Below are 21,403 nucleotides of genomic sequence, written 5' to 3' on the forward strand. Positions count from 1 at the left end.
TACAAAAACATCATCTTTTCTATTGTTATCAGTTTTACCATGCAGCAAAAGGAAACTGAGATTTAACTTTGAAGGGAAAAATCTATATAAAAACGAAATTCAGTGTAACTCCCCTCCGAAAATGTATACCCCTTATACCCTGACTTACACAAAAAAAACTTTCGTGTAATTTTTATAGAATTAGTTTTTTTCTAAAAAAAATAAAATAAAAGGGGAAGGTAATTTTCAAACGCTAGGAGTCAATTTTCCCTTCCAGTTGACATCCCTGGCATTTTTAATTAGCTTAAGGTTTCTGCCGTAATGATCTGCCGTAATATAAACTAGTGAACCTATAAATAAATCACTTTAATAAAAATCCTTAAATACAATTTCAATAAATCAAGTATGTTAAAAGATTAGTATAATATTAAATCTTACTGAGTCAAAATCTATTCAAAATTGCGATCGAATAAATAGCTCGGTACCAGGAGCTACTAGAATAGAGCTTAGTTCAATTATGAGAAGAGCATCCTATGCCTGGCATGGGGGCTGGAATAATTGGAAGGAGGAATATACTGCAGCATTAGCGGTGAATCTGGCTGAAAAAAGTTAAGTGTAAACGACATTCACCCACCCACCCAAAAGCTTGTTTACACTATACTAATGTCATCTGTAGCAGCTCATTGCTGACAATTTCAGTAAAAGCCAAACACCAGCACTTATATTTATGATTATTTCATCCATGCTTATTATTTATAATGTATTACGTAATGTCTTTTAAATTCACCAAGTGTTGTGTTTTTTAAAGTTACTTTTTTTTTCTCTACTGCTTAAAAAGCACCTACTTCAATAGCACTCTCTCTTGCCCCCTAATCAAAAGTAAGGTTGCTCCGTCTCTGGTTGTGGATTGAGTGCTTCTAATACACACACTTTTCAAAATGAGTTTCTCTAAAAAATTGAATCTGTGCTGCATTTTGTTAGAACAAAATGCTGCTATCAGCACAACTTTGATTTTATGGCTGCGCTGGGTCAAGCCAAGTATTTGGTAGCAGTGCCATGAGATTTCACTATTACTTGGGTTTGGTCTGACACAATACTAACATTCTATCTACCCAGACTTTTGCCAAGCTTGAGACCGCGACAATTTAGCTGATTCTGAAGAACATGTGATACCAGAATAGTTTTGAGTAATTTACCATCCTTAGGTCTGAGGCAGCTGATAATTTATCAATAGATTATTAGTTCATCGGTGTTGTGTGCTTCATGGATTTTTCACCAAATGCTTAATACGATGCTATCGATGCCATAAAATGTAATATATAAAAGTAGTAATGGCTTCAGGTTTTAGGGTATAAAAATGCTGCTTATTTTTATCCGTTTTAACATATTAGTTTTCGATTATTCGCGTTTCTTCCAAACCATGCATTTTCTGATATATGGTTAATGCAAAGATAAAAAGAGCAACCAACTTCATATAGCCTCGTGATAGAAACCGTGCTTGACTTTCATTTGTTTACGTTTTCAACTTATTTTCGTAAGCCAGTCATATTGTTCCCTTTATTACAGTATGCCAAATAACTCCACATTTAAACGCGTGATTGGTTCTCAGGTATGGAATTCTAAGCTCCAAAATTACTTCTAGTTTTTTATTCCAGCCATTTAAAACACTGCCACAAACTTTTTTTTGTCAATATTATTCTGTTTTTCAGGACAGTTACGATGCATCCAAAGTTTTTCCGATTCTACCAAGGTACATCATGTTAAAGGATATGACTAAAGAAGCTCTCAGAAATCCATACTATGTCGAAGTTTGCTTAGAAGCCAAATGCTGAATATTTGTCGCTATAAATGTTATCAATACAATACCAACAGGAGCGCGTTCGTTTCGCTTTTAGTAAAACTTTTTCTAGTGTTTTGAAGAAGAAAACAGTAAAAGGTTGAGAAAAAGAAAGTCACAGGAAAGAACATGACGAGGTTGATGTCTTGTTTTAAAAGTCTTCCTCACTACGTACGTTGTTTACGATGATAAGTGGTTAAATTACGGTTTAAGCATAAGCTTTAACACCTAAGAAAATCCTTTCACATCAGGCTATTGCGAGATTTTATAGTACTTTTATAGTAATCATCTAAAATCGTGACAATCGCCATAAATATTCACAAATTTAAATTGGAGAATGGAGAAAGATTCAAGCTCTAATCTGTTGTAATTTTTTTTACAAAAGACTTACTAATAGTTCTAAAATACTAATTATCTTGCTGACATAACGTAAAATTCTAAGTAGAACTAGAGTCGACTCCGTAACTAGAGTTACGGACAAAATTTACTCCGTCTGATTGATCAAGATAACGTTAAATATTGATTATACTATTGCGAGGGTTTCTAAGGCGTTTCTAAAGTTTCAAAAGTTTCTAGTGTGGAAGAAACATTCCAGTCCATAGTCTTTTCATTCTTTCTTCAGCGATACAGTGAATTCCATTATTCATGTACAGTGAAACCTGCCTAAAGCAGAACTCGTGCAAATGAGAAAAACCTGATATATGGAGAAAAACATCGTTCCGTTTAGAAGACCTCCAAGTTTCTTAATACGAATATCTTTTCGATTTGGAAAAAAAGGTCGGGGAAAAAAAACAACTAAAGTTTAAGGCCTGCGTAGCTCGGACGAGTCTTCGGTAAATCAACAGCATCGCGAATACACACTCCCATGAAAAGCCCTTTAGCTTCTTTAAACAAAAATACCAGCTTCCCACCCACTTTGTGTATTGTTTAACTCGATCGGGAAAACCAAGACTCATCCACTCTTCATGTTACATGGTTTCACGATGCCTGTATTTTTAGTTTTATTGAATTCGAGGATTACGTCACGGTGTCTGAGAAATCCGATATTCCTGCCCAAAAGGAACTTTACCTGAGGGAGACGATGGAGATGAACACTAGGCCTAAGAATCAGGAGTTACAAATCCATCTGAAGGTTCTCTTCTGCTGCTCGAAATTCTTTTTCTAATTAAAGAGAAAGGGACGAGTCAAATACGAAAAGTAATAATTATAGGGGCCAACGAAAAGGCTGTAGTTCGAAATCTCAAAACAAAATGAAACAGCACATAATAATGCAATTTTTGAAAAAGATGAATAATTCTTGAAGATTTTTAAGCTCGTGCATTAACATTCTAACACTCGTGTAAATAAAGGCATTTATGTATGTTTGTTCAAATTTACGTGGTACGTTTTTCTCTCTGCCTGAAAGACTCTAAGATAAGTACAAACCTAATCAAAGCCTTAACCCTATCGGTATTTGGGGGTGGCTTTTTTAACCTCCCTTATGAGGAAAACATGAAGATTGTGAAATTTTGTGGAGATGCCTTAATATCCGCCCGCTCTAGGCGGCTTTCGCGGTACTTTATTTATGATTTTTTTTTAAGGACAAAATATAAATTTACACTTGATTTCTAATATAAATACTCGTTTAACCGTCAACACTGGGCTTGACACGAAAGCGTGTAATGCAAGGATTTACCAATTTTTCTTGGTTATAATTTTTTAATCAAGAATAATATTTTAGTGATTGTACTTCCGTATCAAAGATGTTTCCAGTCGAAGATATTTAGCAGGTTGTATTAAAAAAGCCAGCTTTCGTTCTTTTTTTTTTATGAAGAAGATACACGGTGTCTCTTGATTCTCCAAAATGGAAATACCCCTTCTTATGCAAAATATCGCTAATTTAAGTTACGTTGGAGAATATTTCCATAGAGAAATTTCTCATGGGGAAGGGAATTTTAAATAGGGGGAGGTGGATTTCCCGACATTATTTACAAAAGGGATCAGCAATTAAATAAAAAAAAAATTTTTTCAACTGAAAGTTAGAAGCAACATTAAAACTCCAATCGAATAGAAATATTCCGTATATTGGGGGGGGGATCTCTCCTCAATAGCTCACTCTTACGCTAAAGCTTCTTTTTTAACATTTAAGTTTTTTATTTTTATTTTTACTTTTTTATTGTTTTAAAAAGTACGATTTGTGAGAAAGTCAAATTTTAGCATAAAGAGCGAGGTGTTGAGGAGGGGACAGCCTCTTTCAAATACTAAATATTTTTCTGCCTGTTTAGACCAATCAAAATATTCCAAAACAATCCTTAGTCTAAAACAGGGCATGTCAGGGACCAATTTCAACAATAAAATTTTCACCAGATCATCACATTCGGCGGTGCTAGGCATATTCCCCCTGAAAATCCCTCCCGCATGGAAAACTCCTCAGCACGAACAAAATAAGAAAAAAGAAGGTATTTTCCCGTATTCTACTTATATTCCGAAATACAGACAGAATCTGTTGTGTAAAATATCCTATAATATTTATTTGTATATTTTTATTCTATTCTTTTACGTGTTTTTGGGGGGCTTAGTTTATATAACAGAACAAGACAAGGCTAAAGAAAATAACTATGATGAAAATGCACAGACACAAGAGGCTAGGACTAAGAGGTAAGGGTAATCACTTCCCGTGGACTCGGTAAGAAATTGATTTGCTTGCTTATTTGAACTAAGGATATCTGTTCATCTAGAGTTTCCTTGGTTTTGACTTGGAGTTTGACTAAAAATTATTCAAATTGGAGTACGACAAAAATGTCCCTTGAAGGTACTTCAGACCTTATTTGGAACAAAGAGTTCTGTCAATTTTAAATTTTCTTGGTTCTGACTTAAGAGTTTGACTCCATGTTAAAAAAAAAAAACTCGGAGTTACTCCAGATGAGAAAAATCTTCTAATATACACCTAATGCATAGTCGTTGATTTTTTTTTATTCAGGTAAATGGGGCTGATAGAAATATACGACGTAACATCAACGAAAGAAAATCAGTCCCAGTCGGCAAAAGACCTAAATAATTTTAACAGCAATGTTACCCATATCAATCGGCAAGAATGACTAGCCACTCGGCAAAATCCACTTCCCCCCCCCCACCAAAAAAAGATATTTCGGTAAAATCCATTGCCCCACCACAAAAAAATTATTTTGGCTAGTGATGCCTCTGGTCGGCATCTAAGACAAAATTTGGATTAAACTTAGGACAAAATACAAAATTTAGTCAAATTTTTTTTACAAATTGTAGCTTTGTTGAATATCTTCTCTGATTCTTAAACACATTGGATACATAACTTTAAATACATCGAAACTTTGTATATAATTAGGAAAAGAGAAATTTTACCATCTAAAATTATTGAAAACAGTGCTCCTGGTAGAATCCCCCCCCAAGAAATTTCCTGGTGAGGTTTGTGATACCTTGTTTTGCATTTTGCACCTTTGTACCGGTAGACCCGTGAATGTACTATTTTATGCTACATAGAAAAACATTGTCGTAATAAGGGGATCACTACTACCCCTCCCCCTATCACCAATATTAAAGGAACAGACCCGCAATACTCTAAGAATTAAGAGGGATCACATTTCAATCCCTAACTCCCCCCTTCCCTAGAAAAGATTCCGCATTTATCTGGAAGCTCAATGAGATTTAAGATATTTGGGCATTCAACTGCGCTCTTTATGATCCACCGCCTCTCCTTCATAATGGCTGATGCGCACTTGCACATCGTTTTATATACTTTTATGAAATATGAAGCCAATTGGTTTAGTAAAATGAAGCTAAAAAAAAATTATCACATATATTTTTCTGCAATGATAAGGGAGGTATCACACCACAGCAAAGGGTGCTGTGGTGTGGTATGTGTTGTGACGTCCCCCCTCCCCACTTACACAATGACCTACCGCCGCTCTTCCATATTAGCTGATTTTAAATTATACTATTTTCTTCATCCTTTATATTTTTTCTAAATTTTCCTTTGGCTGCTCAATTTTACATTTGGGACAAATTTTTCTGGGGGAGGGGGTTATGGGAGAGTCTTAGGGTAAATTTTTGGACCCCACCTCTGCCATAACGATCCTTTGTCCTTAACTGAGTTTTGGCGAGGAATGCCTGTGTGACTTGTGTTGAATCAATTGAATCACACTTTTCGTGCATCCTACTGTTGGAAATACAATTTGTCAGTCGGGTACCCAAAACAATTCGTTGGTAATTTCTCTGGAAAACATCTAGCAAATCTTCTTTCATTTTTCTGAGCGTCCATGCTTCAGAATAACATTTGACCACTTTCATTACTGTAGTTTCCAATTTTCTAATTTTGGTTCGCAGACTTATCTTCCTATTCTTTCAGGCCTCGTTAAAGTGACTTAAGTGTAACTTTATTGACTTTTAAGACAAAAGTAAACTAATATCTGAAAAAAATAAGATAGTCAAAAGTTTCACATTTTACTTGTAGCGTCTTCTAAACCACATTTCAGAAACAGTGTACAGACAGAAAAGTCGACTGACTGTCTTGGGAATCTGACTAAGATTTCGTAAAACCAATAGGTCAACACGAGTCAGTATGAAAATTGACAGGGTAGTCCTATTTATTTTCACACTTTTTGAAGCGTAGTAAGTCCGGCTTTTGCGCAAACTTGTCGAGGCTCTCATGTAAAACATGGGAAAACGGAGATACACTGTTTTGGGACAACACACTTGCTATACTTTTATTGGTCAAATAGAGATTGAGAATTTCTTTAAAGGGAATTTTTGAAAGTTTTCTAAAAATACACACCAAAATTATGACAGTCAACCAGAAAACGTAAAATATCACTTTTTTATGAAAAATAAACTATTGTTGTATACGTGCTCAGTAGTTTTGTATGGAAGCGAAGCCTGGACAATTAAAGCCACTGATTCTGAAGCGCTCAAGTTATATATTTTGTAATATGTACAATTCTTAATATGATCTTAATATAAGTTAATATGTACAATTTTTGATACAATATTTTTTTGCTATCGCGCGGTTCGATATATTGACAAAAGACGGAAATTTTGCTATCTATCTATCTGCCAAATTCAATTTTAGATAAAAAATACTCTGAAAATTGGCAAAAAATTGTTTAAAAAAGGACAATTTTTCTATTTTTAAGCAAGTTTAAACAAAACCCTTATCCAAGATATTTACTTTATTAACAAACGCAATTATAACTCTTTACATTCTACATCCACTGCAGTGATGAAAAAGCATCCGTTTTTTGTTTTTCAAAAAAACTTAAGTTCTAATTCGGTGAATGGATAGACCTGAAACAAATTAGTCCATGATATAAGTATCTTGTCTTTTTTGTGTAAGTTATAGATACACACTTATCACAAAATCGCTCGTTTTCGTGGGCATATTAACTTCCCAGCGACAATCCATACCAATCTACAGTCTCTAATTGCTTTCCCAGGATATAGAACCAGATGGGACTTGTCATGGTTATAGATTGTCCCTTTTTTCCACCATAGATAGATCCACATGAGAAGAGTGGAGCTCATGGCCCGACAAAATTAAAAGTGAGCATGCGCACCTACATCAGAGTTCCTACATCGCACTTACATCAGCTACAATTTTAAACAAAATAACACGTTAAGCAAATATATTTTCAAACATTACATTACTTATCAGAAACTTGATTACATTGAACAAGTTGAATATAATATAGCCATAAACTAAGTATTGCAAGTTGCTTTGAAAAAGGTACAGAAAAAAAAAAAAAAAAAAAAAACACCGCAATTAGCTAAACAAAAATGAAATAGTTATGCACAGCTCCTGAATAGAAATATTCACACAGACAAAACTTGGAGAGAAAACTCAGCAGAATTAATAATAAAATGAATAAAAGTCTGAAAAATTGCTTATAAAGTCATTTTAAGACAAAAATACTCGTCGCGAGAATGATCAGTGGTAGCTTTCCAGTGTTTTTCAAAGTACATCAGTGTCACAAGCCACACGATCAGCACTGACAAGCTGATTGTGGGATGCAATATCAGCCCTGGAACAATGATTGTCAATTAATAAAATATTTCCGGAAATTTTATCATAGCCAGCACAATAACGTAAAAAAAACGAAAATAAATGCAATTTAAAAAACATTGCTTCCCATGAATATGAGCCCAATAATGATGTATGTATTTTAAATCTTAATATACAAAGAAAAGTGTACAATTTAATGATTTTAGGTAAAAACTTAAAAACCTTGGTCTTTCCGTTTATTGCACCCTCTTAAGCAACGTGGAAATATTAAAATTATTAAAAAATTAATAAATATTATCAATAAATCTATATATATAAAAATAAGTTGTTTGTCGACTGACGTCATGTTTGTCCACTGACGTCATTATAAGGATTGAGCATTATGACGTCATGTATGTATTTTGTATGTTTGTATATGATGTCAAAGGCTTTGTATATGACGTCAAAGGCTTTGCATATGGCGTCATTATAAGAATATAAGAAGGCGTTTCAAAGAGAAATTTTTAGTATAGATCTTAAAATGACAGAAGAAACAGCCGAGGAAGCTGCTCAAATAGTTAATTCAAAGAGAAATTTTAGTATAAATCCTACATTGACTGAAGAAACAGCCGAGGAAGCTGCTCAAAGAGTTAATACCAAAAGGCTTGCGGCTAAAGAACGCAAAACCGCGCAGTTAGATGAAAATCAATCTGGACAGGGAGAGTCAAAACGTATCAAAACTGAAAATGATAGCGATGATGATTGGGTTTGGGATTTTGACTTGGATAAGGTCATCAATGCCTACCAGATTTTAGTAAAAAAAAAACAAAGATTCGGCGATATGTATTTCATAGTGACGAAAGACAAGCCAAGGTAAAACAAACCAAACAACTTGAAAGTGATACCGATGATAAAAAAAAACGACGTTGAAAGGACTATCGTTTCCCAGTTGCAACATCTTTTCCACAAAAATAATAATTTAGTGCTTCTGTTCAAAACAGCAATCGAATTGATGCCTACTGATACGCAACTATCAACGAAGTGGCAATCGTTATGGTCGGTGATCAGTTCTTACCTCGAGATAATATTCTTTATAGGCGAAACAATCAGTTGACAAGAATTGCTTAAACTCGTCGATGCTACGATGCCCTACAATATCCTATAATTTTTTTGGGATGGAGCTGACGGCTATCACTTTAATATTAAATTGATAAATCCAGCCACTAACAAAGAAACGGATAAGAAATGCAGCGCAATGAAATATTATGCCTATAGATTAATGATTCGTCATTTATTACATTTACATATAATCCTTCTTGGGATTAGATACAACAGCTTTTACATGCTGGACAATCGCCGGTTCATAGACATGACATTACGGCCCGTGTCTTCCGGCAAAAGTTGCTCTCCTTCATCTCCTACAGAGTTATGGGAGAAATACAAATCGCAAATGGCCGAGAATATACTCCACCGAACACGGCTAGAAAGGTCAGATATGACCTGGGACTTTACAACAGAAATTTATAACTGCACTTTAGTTATGATTGACTTCAATTTCTACATGTGTAGAATGGGATCGTGAACAAAGTTACAACACAATTAATCTATTGTCGTATGTTACAGACCGGGACACCGGGAGACAAATGACAAGCAGGACACAGGGAATATAAATGACAACCGGGAAACTCAAAGAGAAATTACAGACCGATGCACCGGGACACAAATGACGACCGGGACACAGGGACACAACTACAACGGGGACGCCGGAAGGGCATATGGGATATATAAATGACGACGGGGACACAGGGAATATTCGATTAGCAATTACCATCAACAAAACCCAAGGGCAATCATTAGAAAAATGCGATATAGATCTGAATACGGATTGTTTTCCCATGGACAATTATATGTTGCATGTTCAAGAGTCGGTAAACCTGACAATCTATTTATATGCACAGACAATGGGACAGCGAAGAAAATCGCAAATGGCCGAGAATATACTCCACCGAATACGACTAGAAAGATCAGATATGACCTTGGACTTTACAACAGAAATTTATAACTGCACTTTAGTTATGATTGAAGATTTGTGCTTATCTATTGCAAACAAACTTCTCAAGCATTTGGAAATGCCTTTAACTAATCGTACTGCTTCTATTTCTACATGTGTAGAATGGGATCGTGAACAAAGTTACAGCACAATTGATCTATTGTCGTATGTTACAGACCGGGACACCGGGACAACAGACCGGGACACCGGGACACAAATGACAAGCGGGACACAGGGAATATAAATGACGACCGGGACACTCAAAGAGAAATTATAGACCGAGACACCGGGACACAAATGACGACCGGGACACAGGGAATATAAATGACGACCGGGACACAGGGACATAACTACAACAGGGACGCCGGAAGGGCACATGGGGGATATATAAATGACGACGGGGAAACAGGGAATATTCGATTAGCATTTACCATCAACAAAGCCCAAGGGTAATCATTAGAAAAATGCGGTATAGATCTGAATACGGATTGTTTTCCCATGGACAATTATATGTTGCATGTTCAAGAGTCGGTAAACCTGACAATCTATTTAAATGCACAGACAATGGGACAGCGAAGAATATTGTATATTCGCAAGTTTTACGTAGTTAAAACATATATATATATATATATATATATATATATATATATATATATATATGTATATATATATATATATATATATATATATATATATATATATATATATATATATATATATATATATATCACAGGTGGGACACAGGGACACAACTACAATGGCGCGTAACGACTTACGCGCGCGGGGGGGCTTGGGGGGGGCGAAGCGCCCCCACCAACTAGGTATAGGTGCGGCGCGAAGCGCCACACCAACAGCTAGTTAATAAATAAAATTATGAAATATTAAAAATAAGCAATGTAGCGACTCCTTAATATTTGCTATCTTTTGTGAATTGCAGAACGCAAAATTTGCATGTAACTAAATTCGAAGTGGTAGATTCAAGACGGAGAGGGGGAGGGATGTTGGGGCAACTTTCCTTCTCTAAACAGATTCTTAGGCTAGAATTTCAACCAGTTTTTTTTGCCAAAAGATTAGAAAATACTTCATTGAAAATTGACCCCTGGGACAATTAACAGCAAACAGTGGTCTACTCACAATTTATGAAGAAGATAATAGAAGACCTGCAATAGCTCCCAACCTCTATCAGTGACAGGGAGCACGAGGATGCAGGTCTCGTGCAAGGAAAACTGCCTTGAATAAAGGTTATCTAGTACAGGAGTACAGATTTACCGAGAATCACCTGTAAAATCCACCGGACTCGTATTTTTCATTTTTCGATTGCAGGACGTTATATACCATTATTAAAGCAATGTCTAAGCCTTCCTCCTGAATAGTTAAATGGGCCTTCTACCGAAATGTTTTCCAAGATCTTAACAAGATGAGAAAAAGAAATGTGTTAGCATCTTGTCATGCTTACCCAGTGTGGTCTCAGAAATTACTTATTCCATAACATTCTTCTTAGGGCAATGAAATGTTATACTGTTTTCCCAGCTTGATGATAAATTTATCCAAGCACGTACGCAAGGAATTATGGAGAGAATGAATTCTCAAAAAACAAAAGCAAATTTGCAAAGTAAAGTGCAAATTATAAGGCATTTTGGTAACAACAGCAAAAATCAAACACATTCAAGTGAGCGGAAGAATTAATGCGGATTTCAAAATCTCCATACGTACGTGTCTAGATTATTCCTACTTATAAGACCAAAGGAACTATTGCATCGATAGCAGTCTATCTAAAAGTTTTTCCATAGAGTCAATTTCCCGAAAGGTCATTTTTTACTCCAAAAAACGTAACTAATTAAAATTTACAATCCAAATTGGCCTTAAAAACTTTTTATTACCCAGAAAATTCCCAGGTCAATCAGTTTAATTGAGATTGCAGTCAATAACAAATTAGGACTGGTCAATAACAAATTAGCAAAGGAGACTGAAAAATTTTGCTGAAAAGGGAAGAAACTCAAAATTTTATTTTAGAGTTAATGTTTCTGGCTAAGTGTTTTAAGTCTTCACACAATAAGCAGATATCACAAAGTCATATATGTTCTTTTTCTCCTGATTCAAAACACTCCAGTAATATGTTTTTTGTGTATGTCATACGTGTGAAAACGATCTGGCCCTTATTGTCGCCGAACGACTCTTTCATTAAAAACAGCACTGTATCTTCGTTTGAATTTTCTATAGAAGCACATATTCGCGAGAATGTATGGGGGGGGGGGCGTTATTTTTTGTCAATTCTTAAAACAAAAATACAAAAAAGGCATTCTTCAAAATCTAGAGTAGAGGGCAATATTGTTTTATTTTCTAATTTTTTTTTCGTTGAAAATACCAAAAGACTTAGGGGGATACTTCCAGGGGGACACTTCCCTCCCTCCCCCATGGATACTCCTCATTCTGTCCAATATTTTTTTCAGCTGGCAATTAAGCTTATTCTAATGAGAAAAAAGCTGATTTGTAGAAAATTTTGACATAACTTAACAGCAACAACACAGATTTTATTTAAATGAGTATAAAGAAAGAAGAAAAAGAAAAAAAAGCAACCGGCATTAAGTCAGAACCAACTAAAACTTCAAGTTTTATGAACAGTTTCGTCGATATAGCCAAGCAGATAACAGTCCTAAATACGGCTCATTTTTAAGTTGAGCCAGAAAAGAAGTGTATGCTCTTTCAACTTGTTCTAATCTCTTGAAACGTGAACCCTCTATTACATGAAGGGAATGTGGCTGTCAAGCTTTTGACCCCTCGCAACACGCAACACATTTGTCGCAACACGTTTGAATTATGTAAAATCAGACTAGCGAAGGCCTATGGAGTTTTTCGCAATTGAAACCTTTTCGAAAGGGAGAGGGATATTTGTGAAATTGTTTCCAGATAAACTGTATAAGAATAAGAACAAAAATGATTGAAAGGAACTTAATGAGAGGGGAGCAAAGAGTAAAGCTTTAATACGTTGGGGTGGAAGAGGAGCGTGCGCAGCTGTATTAGCCTCGGGCTGCTTGATGCTACAGTTAGTTGTTAATAGTAGTAGTAGGATTCATATTTTTCGAAGTTACGAGGCTAAGCATGATGACCCATACGTGCAGTGAAAAAAAAGAAAGCGAAACAAAAAAGAAAATAATAGAAAACCAAATAGCTTGAAAGTGGTTACCTTTCAATATCAAAATATTATCTTAAAAGGTTGGGAAATTTTTCAGGAAAATTCCGAGAATTTAAAACTAGAAAAGTGTAATATAAAGTATAATGAGAAAAAAAGGATGAGGAAAAAAGTGAAAACAAGATTTTTTATTCAAAAGCTAACTCTTACCAGTTAACCAGTACAAGGGCAGTTTCACCCAATTATGAAAGAAGAGGAAGGAGGGTAAACACCTCTCGGGCATAAGGGAATTGGAAGTTGATCGAGGAAGAGAGTTTGGAATTGATTTTGCCTTCGTATAGGTGCAGATATTCCGTTAAACCTAATATAATAACAAGAGCTAAGAGCTCATATGGCACTTGTGACGAGGCCAGAAGAGCTAAGAGCCAAGAGCTCATATGGTATGAGCTCTAACAAAATTCTAAGAATCAATAAACTGATTTAAAAGGAAAATCAGAGGCTTAATGCCGGACGGGATTTAAAAGAGCTCTGAGTCACGATATCCTTCTAAATATCAAAATTCATTAAGATCCGATCACCCACTCGTAAGTTATAAATACCTCATTTTTTCTGACTTTTCCTCTCCCTTTAGCCCCCCCCCCCCAAATGGTCGAATCTGGGAAAACGACTTTATCAAGTCAATTTGTGCAGCTCCATGACACGCCTACCAATTTTCATCGTCCTAGCACGTCCAGAAGCACCAAACTCGCCAAAGCACTGAACCACTCCCCCCAACTTCCCCAAAGAGAGCGAATCCAATACGGTTACGTCAATCACGTATCTATGACATTTGCTCATTCTATCCACCAAGCTTCATCCCGATTCCTCCACTCTAAGCGTTTTCCAAGATTTCCGATTTTCCCCTCCAACTCCCTCCAATTTCAACAGATCTGGTCGGGATTTGAAATGAGAGCTCTGAGACATGAATTCCTTCTAAATATCAAATTTCATTAAGATCTGGTCACACGTTCTTAAGTTAAGAATACCTCAATTTTTCTAATTTTTCAAAATTAACACCCCCAGCTCCTCCAAAGAGATCGGATCCGTTCCAATTATGTCAATCACGTATCCAGAACTTGTGCTTATTCTTTCCATCAAGATTCATCCCGATCTCTCCACTCTAAGCGTTTTCCAAGATTTCTGTTTCCCTCCTCCAGCCCCCTATGTCCCCGGATCCAATTCGAGTCGAAAATAGAGCATTTGAGACATGAGATCCTTGTATATATCAAGTTTCATTAAGATCCGATCACCTATTCGTATGATAAAAAATACCCCAATTTTCACGTTTTCCAAGAATTCTGGTTTCCCCCTTTAACTCCCCCCAATGTCACAGGATCTGATGGGAATTTAACATAGGAGCTTTAAAGCACAAGATCCTTCTAAATATCAAATTTCATTAAGATCTGATCACCCGTTCGTAAGTTACCAATACCTCACTTTTCCGATTCCCCCCCCCCCCAACTCTACTAAACAGAGCGGATCCGGACCGGTTATGTCAGTCACGTATCTTAGACTTGTTTTTATTCTTCCCATCCAGTTTTATCCTGATCTCTCCGCTTTAAGTATTTTCTAAGATTTCCGGTCCCCCCCCAATGACGCTGGATCCGTTTGAGACTTAAAATGAGAGACCTGAGTTACGATTTCCTTCTATATATGAAGTTTCATGAAGATCCGATCACTCCTTCGTAAGTTAAAAATAACCCCCCCCCCCACCCAATTACTCCAAATAGAGCGGATCCGTTCCAATTATGTCAATCACGTATCTAAGACTTCTGCTTATTCTTCCCACCCAGTTTCATCCCGATCCCTTCACTCTAAGCGTTTTCTTTGATTTTAGGTTCCCCCCCAAACTCCCCCCAATGTCACCAGATCCCGCCGGGATTTAAAATAAGAGCTTTGAGACACGATATCCTTCTAAATATCAAATTACATTGAGATACGATCACCCGTTCGTAAGTTAAAAATACCTCATTTTTTCTAATTTTTCAGAATTAAGCCCCCCCCCCCCAACTACCCTAAAGAGAGCGGATCCGTTCCGGTTATGTCAATCATGTATCTAGGACTTTTGCTTATTTTTCCCGCCAAGTTTCATCCCGATCCCTCCACTCAAAGTGTTTTCCAAGACTTTAGGTTTCCCCCTCCCAACTCCCCCCCAATGTCACCAGATCCGGTCGGGATTTAAAATAAGAGCTCTGGGACACGATATCCTTCCAAACACCAAATTTCATTAAGATCTCATCCACCGTTCGTAAGTTAAAAATACTTCATTTTTCTATTTTTTCCGGTCCAGCCACTGGTCCAGTCACTGATACGTCTGCCAAATTTCATCGTCCGAGCATACCTGGAAGTACCTAAAGTATCAAAAATGGGACCAACAGACCGACAGAATTTGCGATTGCTATATGTCACTTGGTTAATACCAAGTACCATAAAAATACTAACACTATTTACCTTAGTTTTTCTTCGGGCGGGGAATCTGACTCTCTGGCTGGCCCTGAAAAAGATTGATACATTAATTTGGCTTAATAACTATTCATGAAATAACAAACATCCAAATATATTTATATATATGTATATATATTTGGATGTTTTGATATATATATATATATATATATATATATATATATATATATATATATATATATATATATATATATATATATATATATATATATATATATATATATATATATATATATATATATATATATATATATATATATATATATATATATATATATATATATATATATATATATATAGAGAGAGAGAGAGAGAGAGATAGAGAGAGAGAAAGAAAGAAAGAGAGGGAAAGAAAGAGAGAGAGAGAAAGCGAGAGAAAAATAAAAGAAAAAATATTTTTGAAAAATAAGTCCATGATTTCAATATTTCCAAAGCTTGTATTGCGTCACAGCAAGTTATATATATATATATATATATATATATATATATATATATATATATATATATATATATATACTTTCTATTTTGGTAAGCTCATAGTGATGAATACAGAGGTGTGAACCCTTTTCAGATTAAGTATACAAAACAATAGTAATATTCTTTTTTGCAAAAAAAAGAGAAAAAATCGTAACTACATTGTAGTTTGAACCATTTGTATGGGCCCTTCGTTTTCTCTTAGAATAAAATAATTTTTTCTTCTTTACTGAAAATTTATCTGTCTTCTTTACGGAATCAATTTTCGGTCAAAGTATTCATAATAAAATATGTCAATTCTTTTTCAAGAATCATGTCAGCGTGAATTGGAATTAAAGTCAGAAAAACAGCAAAAAAACAGAAGAAAAAACAATGAAAAACAAACTTAATAAAGTAATTCTAGTTTTTTTTTGTTTCCTTTATTTTAGAAGCGAAAAAAAAGAAAAACAGAGAAAAACGGGACAATCCTGGAAAAAAAGAGAGGAGTGGATGCAATACGGTATCTATATCACAAGACAACATATAGAGGAGGCAAATAAAATAAACCAAGAAGAGCGTGTTCATTTTTTTTTCAGGCAAGAGACGTAAAATTAAATTAAACATGCAAAATGAAATACAGAGATTTCATTCCAAATAAAACAGTGACTGGACGACAGTTAGGCGAAACTCCATCTATATAGTACCTTAGACGTGAGCCTTTCAGATCCAAAACTCTGAACCATTTCCCGGCTTTCTGAAGAGCCACGTTGATCAAATATATTTTGAGTCCCTCCTTCAAGAATTGTATCCGTAGAAGAAGTCATACCGTACTTTGTCTCATCTATTGTTTCTGTGCTCGTTACTAAAGCTACTGAATTTGAACTTGTCATGCTCCCTGACATCAAAGAGTCAGAGTCGTACCCAGTAGCACGAGTTCCTGCAGAGCTACTTCGACTCATTTCCTGCGTATCGATTGCAAGGAATTCTCCGTGTTCAGTCCAAGGTTTGGCAGTATTTATTTTTGAACGCTGGGCAGCATCCCCTCCATACTCTTCGGAGAAGGTCGATGGCAGTTCACCCGCAATCGATATTCTATAAGAATGTATCTCTTTCTGGTAACGACTTTTGTCGTCACCCACATTTTCAGAGTGAAAAGATTCTGATTTTTCATTGCTATCAATACGTTCTCTATGCTGCATTTCCTCTTGGTGGGATTCGGAATCTTCAGTCGTGTCAAATTGCTGAATATTAGTTTGCGCTTGTCGAATGATTTCCTCGATTTCAAACATTCTTTGTTCATAGTCTTCAGAATCTGTATCATCTCCATCATTTGGATTGGCTGCTGCCTGTGAAATTGTTTCACAGCTTTCAGACTCAGAAACCATGCTTTCATGGCCTTCTTCAATTTCAGAAAGTAACATTTCTTCAAGCTTGGCTTTGTCTTCTATCCTAACAAAATCTTGGACTTGCTTTTCAAGCTTTTCAAACTCTGTCAAAGAATTAACAGAAATATTATCTCCCAAGCCCTTAGCATTAAATATCTTCAAATTAATTGAGTCACCCGAACCACTGCCACTTTCTCCACTTTGCCTTCTCATATTTTCAAGAAGCATTTCTCTTTCCAATCGCTCAAATTCTTGCAAAGAGAATATGGATACATCATCAAATTCACCACCTTTTGTAAAAAACTTACGTCCTCCCAGAACGTCAAAGTCTGGTGTACTGCTTAAAGACTCTTTTAGCTTATCAAGGTCTTTTCTTTCTCCGCTCGTTGTGCTTTCTCCGTCCTCTGCGCATTCAGCAATATCCTCCAGATCATGGTGCAGTAACAATACATCATCAAACTGCCTTGCAATCCACTGTTTTTCTTTTTCAATATCTTCTTCTGGAATATCTAAATCAGTAATATCTTTCTCTTCTTTCTCAAAAGACATAGTATAGGAATAAGTAGTTCCTAACACAGTTTCAGGATCGATCCGTTTAGCGACAATTGCTCTAGGAGGCATTATATTTGAGCCAGATTCTTCAAATTTCGTGTCCTCAATATCTAATGACACGTTTTCATTAACTTGAATAGTATTACGCTTGGAGACACTACCTTCATCTAGGCATTGGAAGTCATCCTCAGTTGGAAAGCTGTATCTTCTTTCTATTTTCGAAGAAGATTTTTGTTTCATATCTGGGATAGAAGGATGGCTATATAGTTTATGGGAATGGATTCTTGGTTGACCAGCAGATTCCACTTCTTTTATTGACACCTCAGAAAACACTATTTTTATTTCAGAATTATCCTCTTGCATAGAGGCAACACTTTCATCTTTGGGCGTTTCTTCTTTCCCTTTTGAAAGTGGCAAAGAAACGGCAAAAGCACCAGGTTCTGGTGTGCCAGGTCTGATAATTATATCAGGAGCTTGCAAATTTGAAGAGAAAACAACGTCTTGCAATTCATCTTCTATGTCCTCCGTTCCAGTAATAGATAGTACAGGAATGTCATCCATTTCCTGCATCGAAATTCCTGGAATATTAACTGGCGAGTCTTTCAAATTATAGGAGTCCTCAGAAAAGGAACGATCAATGTCAAATTGTCTTTGTTCTGGATTGAAGTTCATTTCAGCGGATCTTTTCATGCTGTTTACAGTTGTGAGGTTTTCGGCATTTCCAAATATTGCTGATTCGCTGAAATCCTCATCAACAGGAGTATCATTTAGTTCATTTTTAATTCCATGAAAATCTTCAGAAATGGTAATATCAAACCGATGTGCAGGGGTGTCATTAGAAGATGCAAGGACTGTATCCGTTGTTTCGCTAAAATGATCAAAACTGGCAGAGCTTGCTTGCTCAGAATCAATGGACTTCCCCGAGTCTTTTGATGATAGTGAACTGACAGCTGAATAATATTCTTGTGATGTGTGGGATCTGCAAGAATGTGCCGTGTCATATTCTGTTGGGATAAAAGATGTTGTGCTACAGGCTGCATCATGATCAGAGTTTTTATGATCTAGAGACACGGGAGAGCGGCAAGGCGAAACCAAATATTCTTGTTCATAGTCTTTAGACCCTTCACGACTCGGGAGTTTGCTGGAAGAAGATGCACACCCAGCTTGGCCAGATTTAGGCTTTTGCACCGTATATATTGTCTCAGTTACAACTTCAGTACACGTTACGACATTAGGACTCAGATCAACAACCAATGAATCTTTTTTAGAGCTCAGTTCTTCAGTCGTTCGAATGACGTTATCTTTTGGTTCATCTTTCACGTATAAATCTGAATCATATATTCTATCAAACCTTACGCAATATTCCGAAGGAGATTCTTCTGGTAAAGGTTGTCCTTGCTGCTGCAAAGACACTTTCATTTGTTCACGTGCAGATTCCAAATTATCCTTTATGTCTGATAGTGCTTTTTTAATACTGGTCTCACAGAGGACAACCTTTGTCCTTTCTTCGTTCTGTTCAAGAGGAGAGTCTCGAAAGCTTCGAGATATGTTAACACGTTTTTGAGCCTCCTCAGAAATGACATCTACCAGAGATTGAGCGATACTACGGATATCATCTTGATTTTTAGGTTCAGTGACCTTGATGGCTTGTTTCGATTCGTCGCTAGGAAATTTTCCAAGGACTTCAAAGCAAGGATTTAAAGCAACTATAAAATTTAACCTTGGGCTGGGTTCAGTTTCATTACTCTTAATAGATTGATCAGGGAACTCTTCAGCAACAGATGGTGGAGAATGTTTGATTTCTGTTCTATCTGGATAACCGCTTGAAGGAAGTGCATCAGGAAATCTTTTTTTTTCCAATTTTACTCCTTCAGATACTTCTTTCAAACCTATTTGAAACATATCGGAATATATCTGTTTATCAAGTATTTCTTCTTTGCTTGAATGTTCTTCAATTTGTAATCCTTGAAGATTTCCTGGAACGCTTGACACGATCGTGACAAGTTCAGAGATTACTTTGCAATCTTCATCTCGAGTAATTTCTTCAATTAGTGTACTCTCGCCAGCAGCAAGATTATCTGAAAGAGGGCTGGTAATAACTTCAATAACAGTTGCCGTCGGCGTATAAATCTTCTCTTCCCCGTCCAATGGTAGACTTTCAGGAATAAATTGTTCGTTTTCCCTGTCCACTTCAAACGGACTCTTGCATCTCTGTATTTCTGAAGTTTCGGTATCTATTTTCTCAATCCCTATGAAGCCAATGTTGTCATAAGAGGCTGAGTTATTGACGTCAATATCTTGCTCAAAATCGTCATCACATTTTTCGCTACATATCTCTATACTAGATTTTAAAAGTTCATCAGTATTTATCTGCGGCAAGTTTTTAGTATTCAGTTGATCAACACAGCAAATATTTTTGTCTGATTCTGAGGCAGGTTCGAGAGTAGATGAAGCATTTTCTGTCTCAACAGAGCAATTTTCTTCTTTTAAGTTTTGGTCACCCCCTACCGTTGTGGTCGGAAATCCTGGATCTTCTACTAAGTCTGAAGTTGTAAAGATCTTTTCTTCAACTGTTTCGATAACTTCATTACGTGTATCAGACTTCGATTTCTGCGAAATTTTAATTTCGCAGTCATTTGATCTGTCTTCAAAATCTGTTTCAACTACTTCCATGATATGACTAGAAAATGTGACCGTTTTCTCAGTTGTTTCCATTTTCTTGGGAGTCATATTCTCCCATTCGCTTTTAAATGAAATTGTTTCCGATGTTTTAAAGATTGACTCCGATCTCTTGTGCTTTCTTTCGTTTTTTGTTCGCCCTTGCTGTTGCCCAGAAACTTCTGTTGAGTCCATATTATGGCATGGTTGTGTTTGGTCAGTATCTAAAATAGTTAGTGGGTTAGTAGACACGGTAAAAAAAATTAATAGATTAATTATTTCAAAATAGTACAAATAGAATACAAATAGTGGGACACATGAAAGAGATAGCTTGATTTTATATAAGTTTTGATAAAAAAAAAAAAAAAACAATGCTATTTCCCTTACTTCTAAAACAACTGATACAAATTAAAATGCATTATGTTATAGTTTCTTTATCATAAGACCTGTACCTTTAGGCAAAAACTGACACCACTCAAGCTTTAAAGTAGAAAAATAAATGTAAAACCTGATCAACTGGATAAATATGGATTTTATTTTACTAAATAAATAATAATAATAATGGATTTCACTAAAACCGGATTGCATTCGAAAACAATTTGTTTTATTCGAATTCAAAGCATTACAAACAGCATCCAACTAGCACTAAGGAGGCAGAAATCATCCATTGAAATTGGCTTTATTCAATATCTGAAAGTAAAAGACGGCAATATAGGCACAAGTTTCTTAGAGGTTTGGAGCAGGGTCGTAAATAAAAAGGGTGGGTGGGGGGAATTTACCCCTTAGATCTTTTTGCTCAATTAGATTTCTAAAATTACCTCTTTTTGGTATCTTCGTTTAAAAATGCATTTTTTAGTCTTTTCATTGG

The 21,403-nt window shown here is 35.9% G+C and overlaps 2 protein-coding genes across 8 annotated transcripts in view; one reads left to right on the plus strand and one right to left on the minus strand.

Moving 5' to 3' along the window:
• LOC136031849 (uncharacterized) overlaps nucleotides 1–1,853 on the plus strand; it is a 57,419-nt gene extending 55,566 nt beyond the window's left edge. Inside the window, exon 6 of the mRNA XM_065711707.1 lies at nucleotides 1,689–1,853. Coding sequence (XP_065567779.1) covers nucleotides 1,689–1,811 — 123 coding nt within the window. The 3' untranslated portion in view covers nucleotides 1,812–1,853. The remainder of the gene's footprint in view (nucleotides 1–1,688) is intronic.
• A 5,760-nt stretch (nucleotides 1,854–7,613) lies between these two features.
• Nucleotides 7,614–21,403, minus strand: part of LOC136031850 (ankyrin-2-like) — a 350,415-nt gene continuing 336,625 nt past the window's right edge. For all 7 annotated transcript variants that reach the window (XM_065711711.1, XM_065711710.1, XM_065711709.1 and 4 more), the window contains 3 exons: nucleotides 16,645–20,759; nucleotides 15,476–15,518; nucleotides 7,614–7,845 (listed from right to left, as the gene is read on the minus strand). In XM_065711711.1, the coding sequence (XP_065567783.1) occupies nucleotides 15,477–15,518; nucleotides 16,645–20,759 (4,157 nt within the window). In that variant the 3' untranslated portion in view covers nucleotides 7,614–7,845; nucleotide 15,476. The remainder of the gene's footprint in view (nucleotides 7,846–15,475; nucleotides 15,519–16,644; nucleotides 20,760–21,403) is intronic.

This window comes from Artemia franciscana, chromosome 10 (genome assembly GCF_032884065.1).
Source record: "Artemia franciscana chromosome 10, ASM3288406v1, whole genome shotgun sequence".
In the NCBI taxonomy this organism is placed as follows: domain Eukaryota; kingdom Metazoa; phylum Arthropoda; class Branchiopoda; order Anostraca; family Artemiidae; genus Artemia; species Artemia franciscana.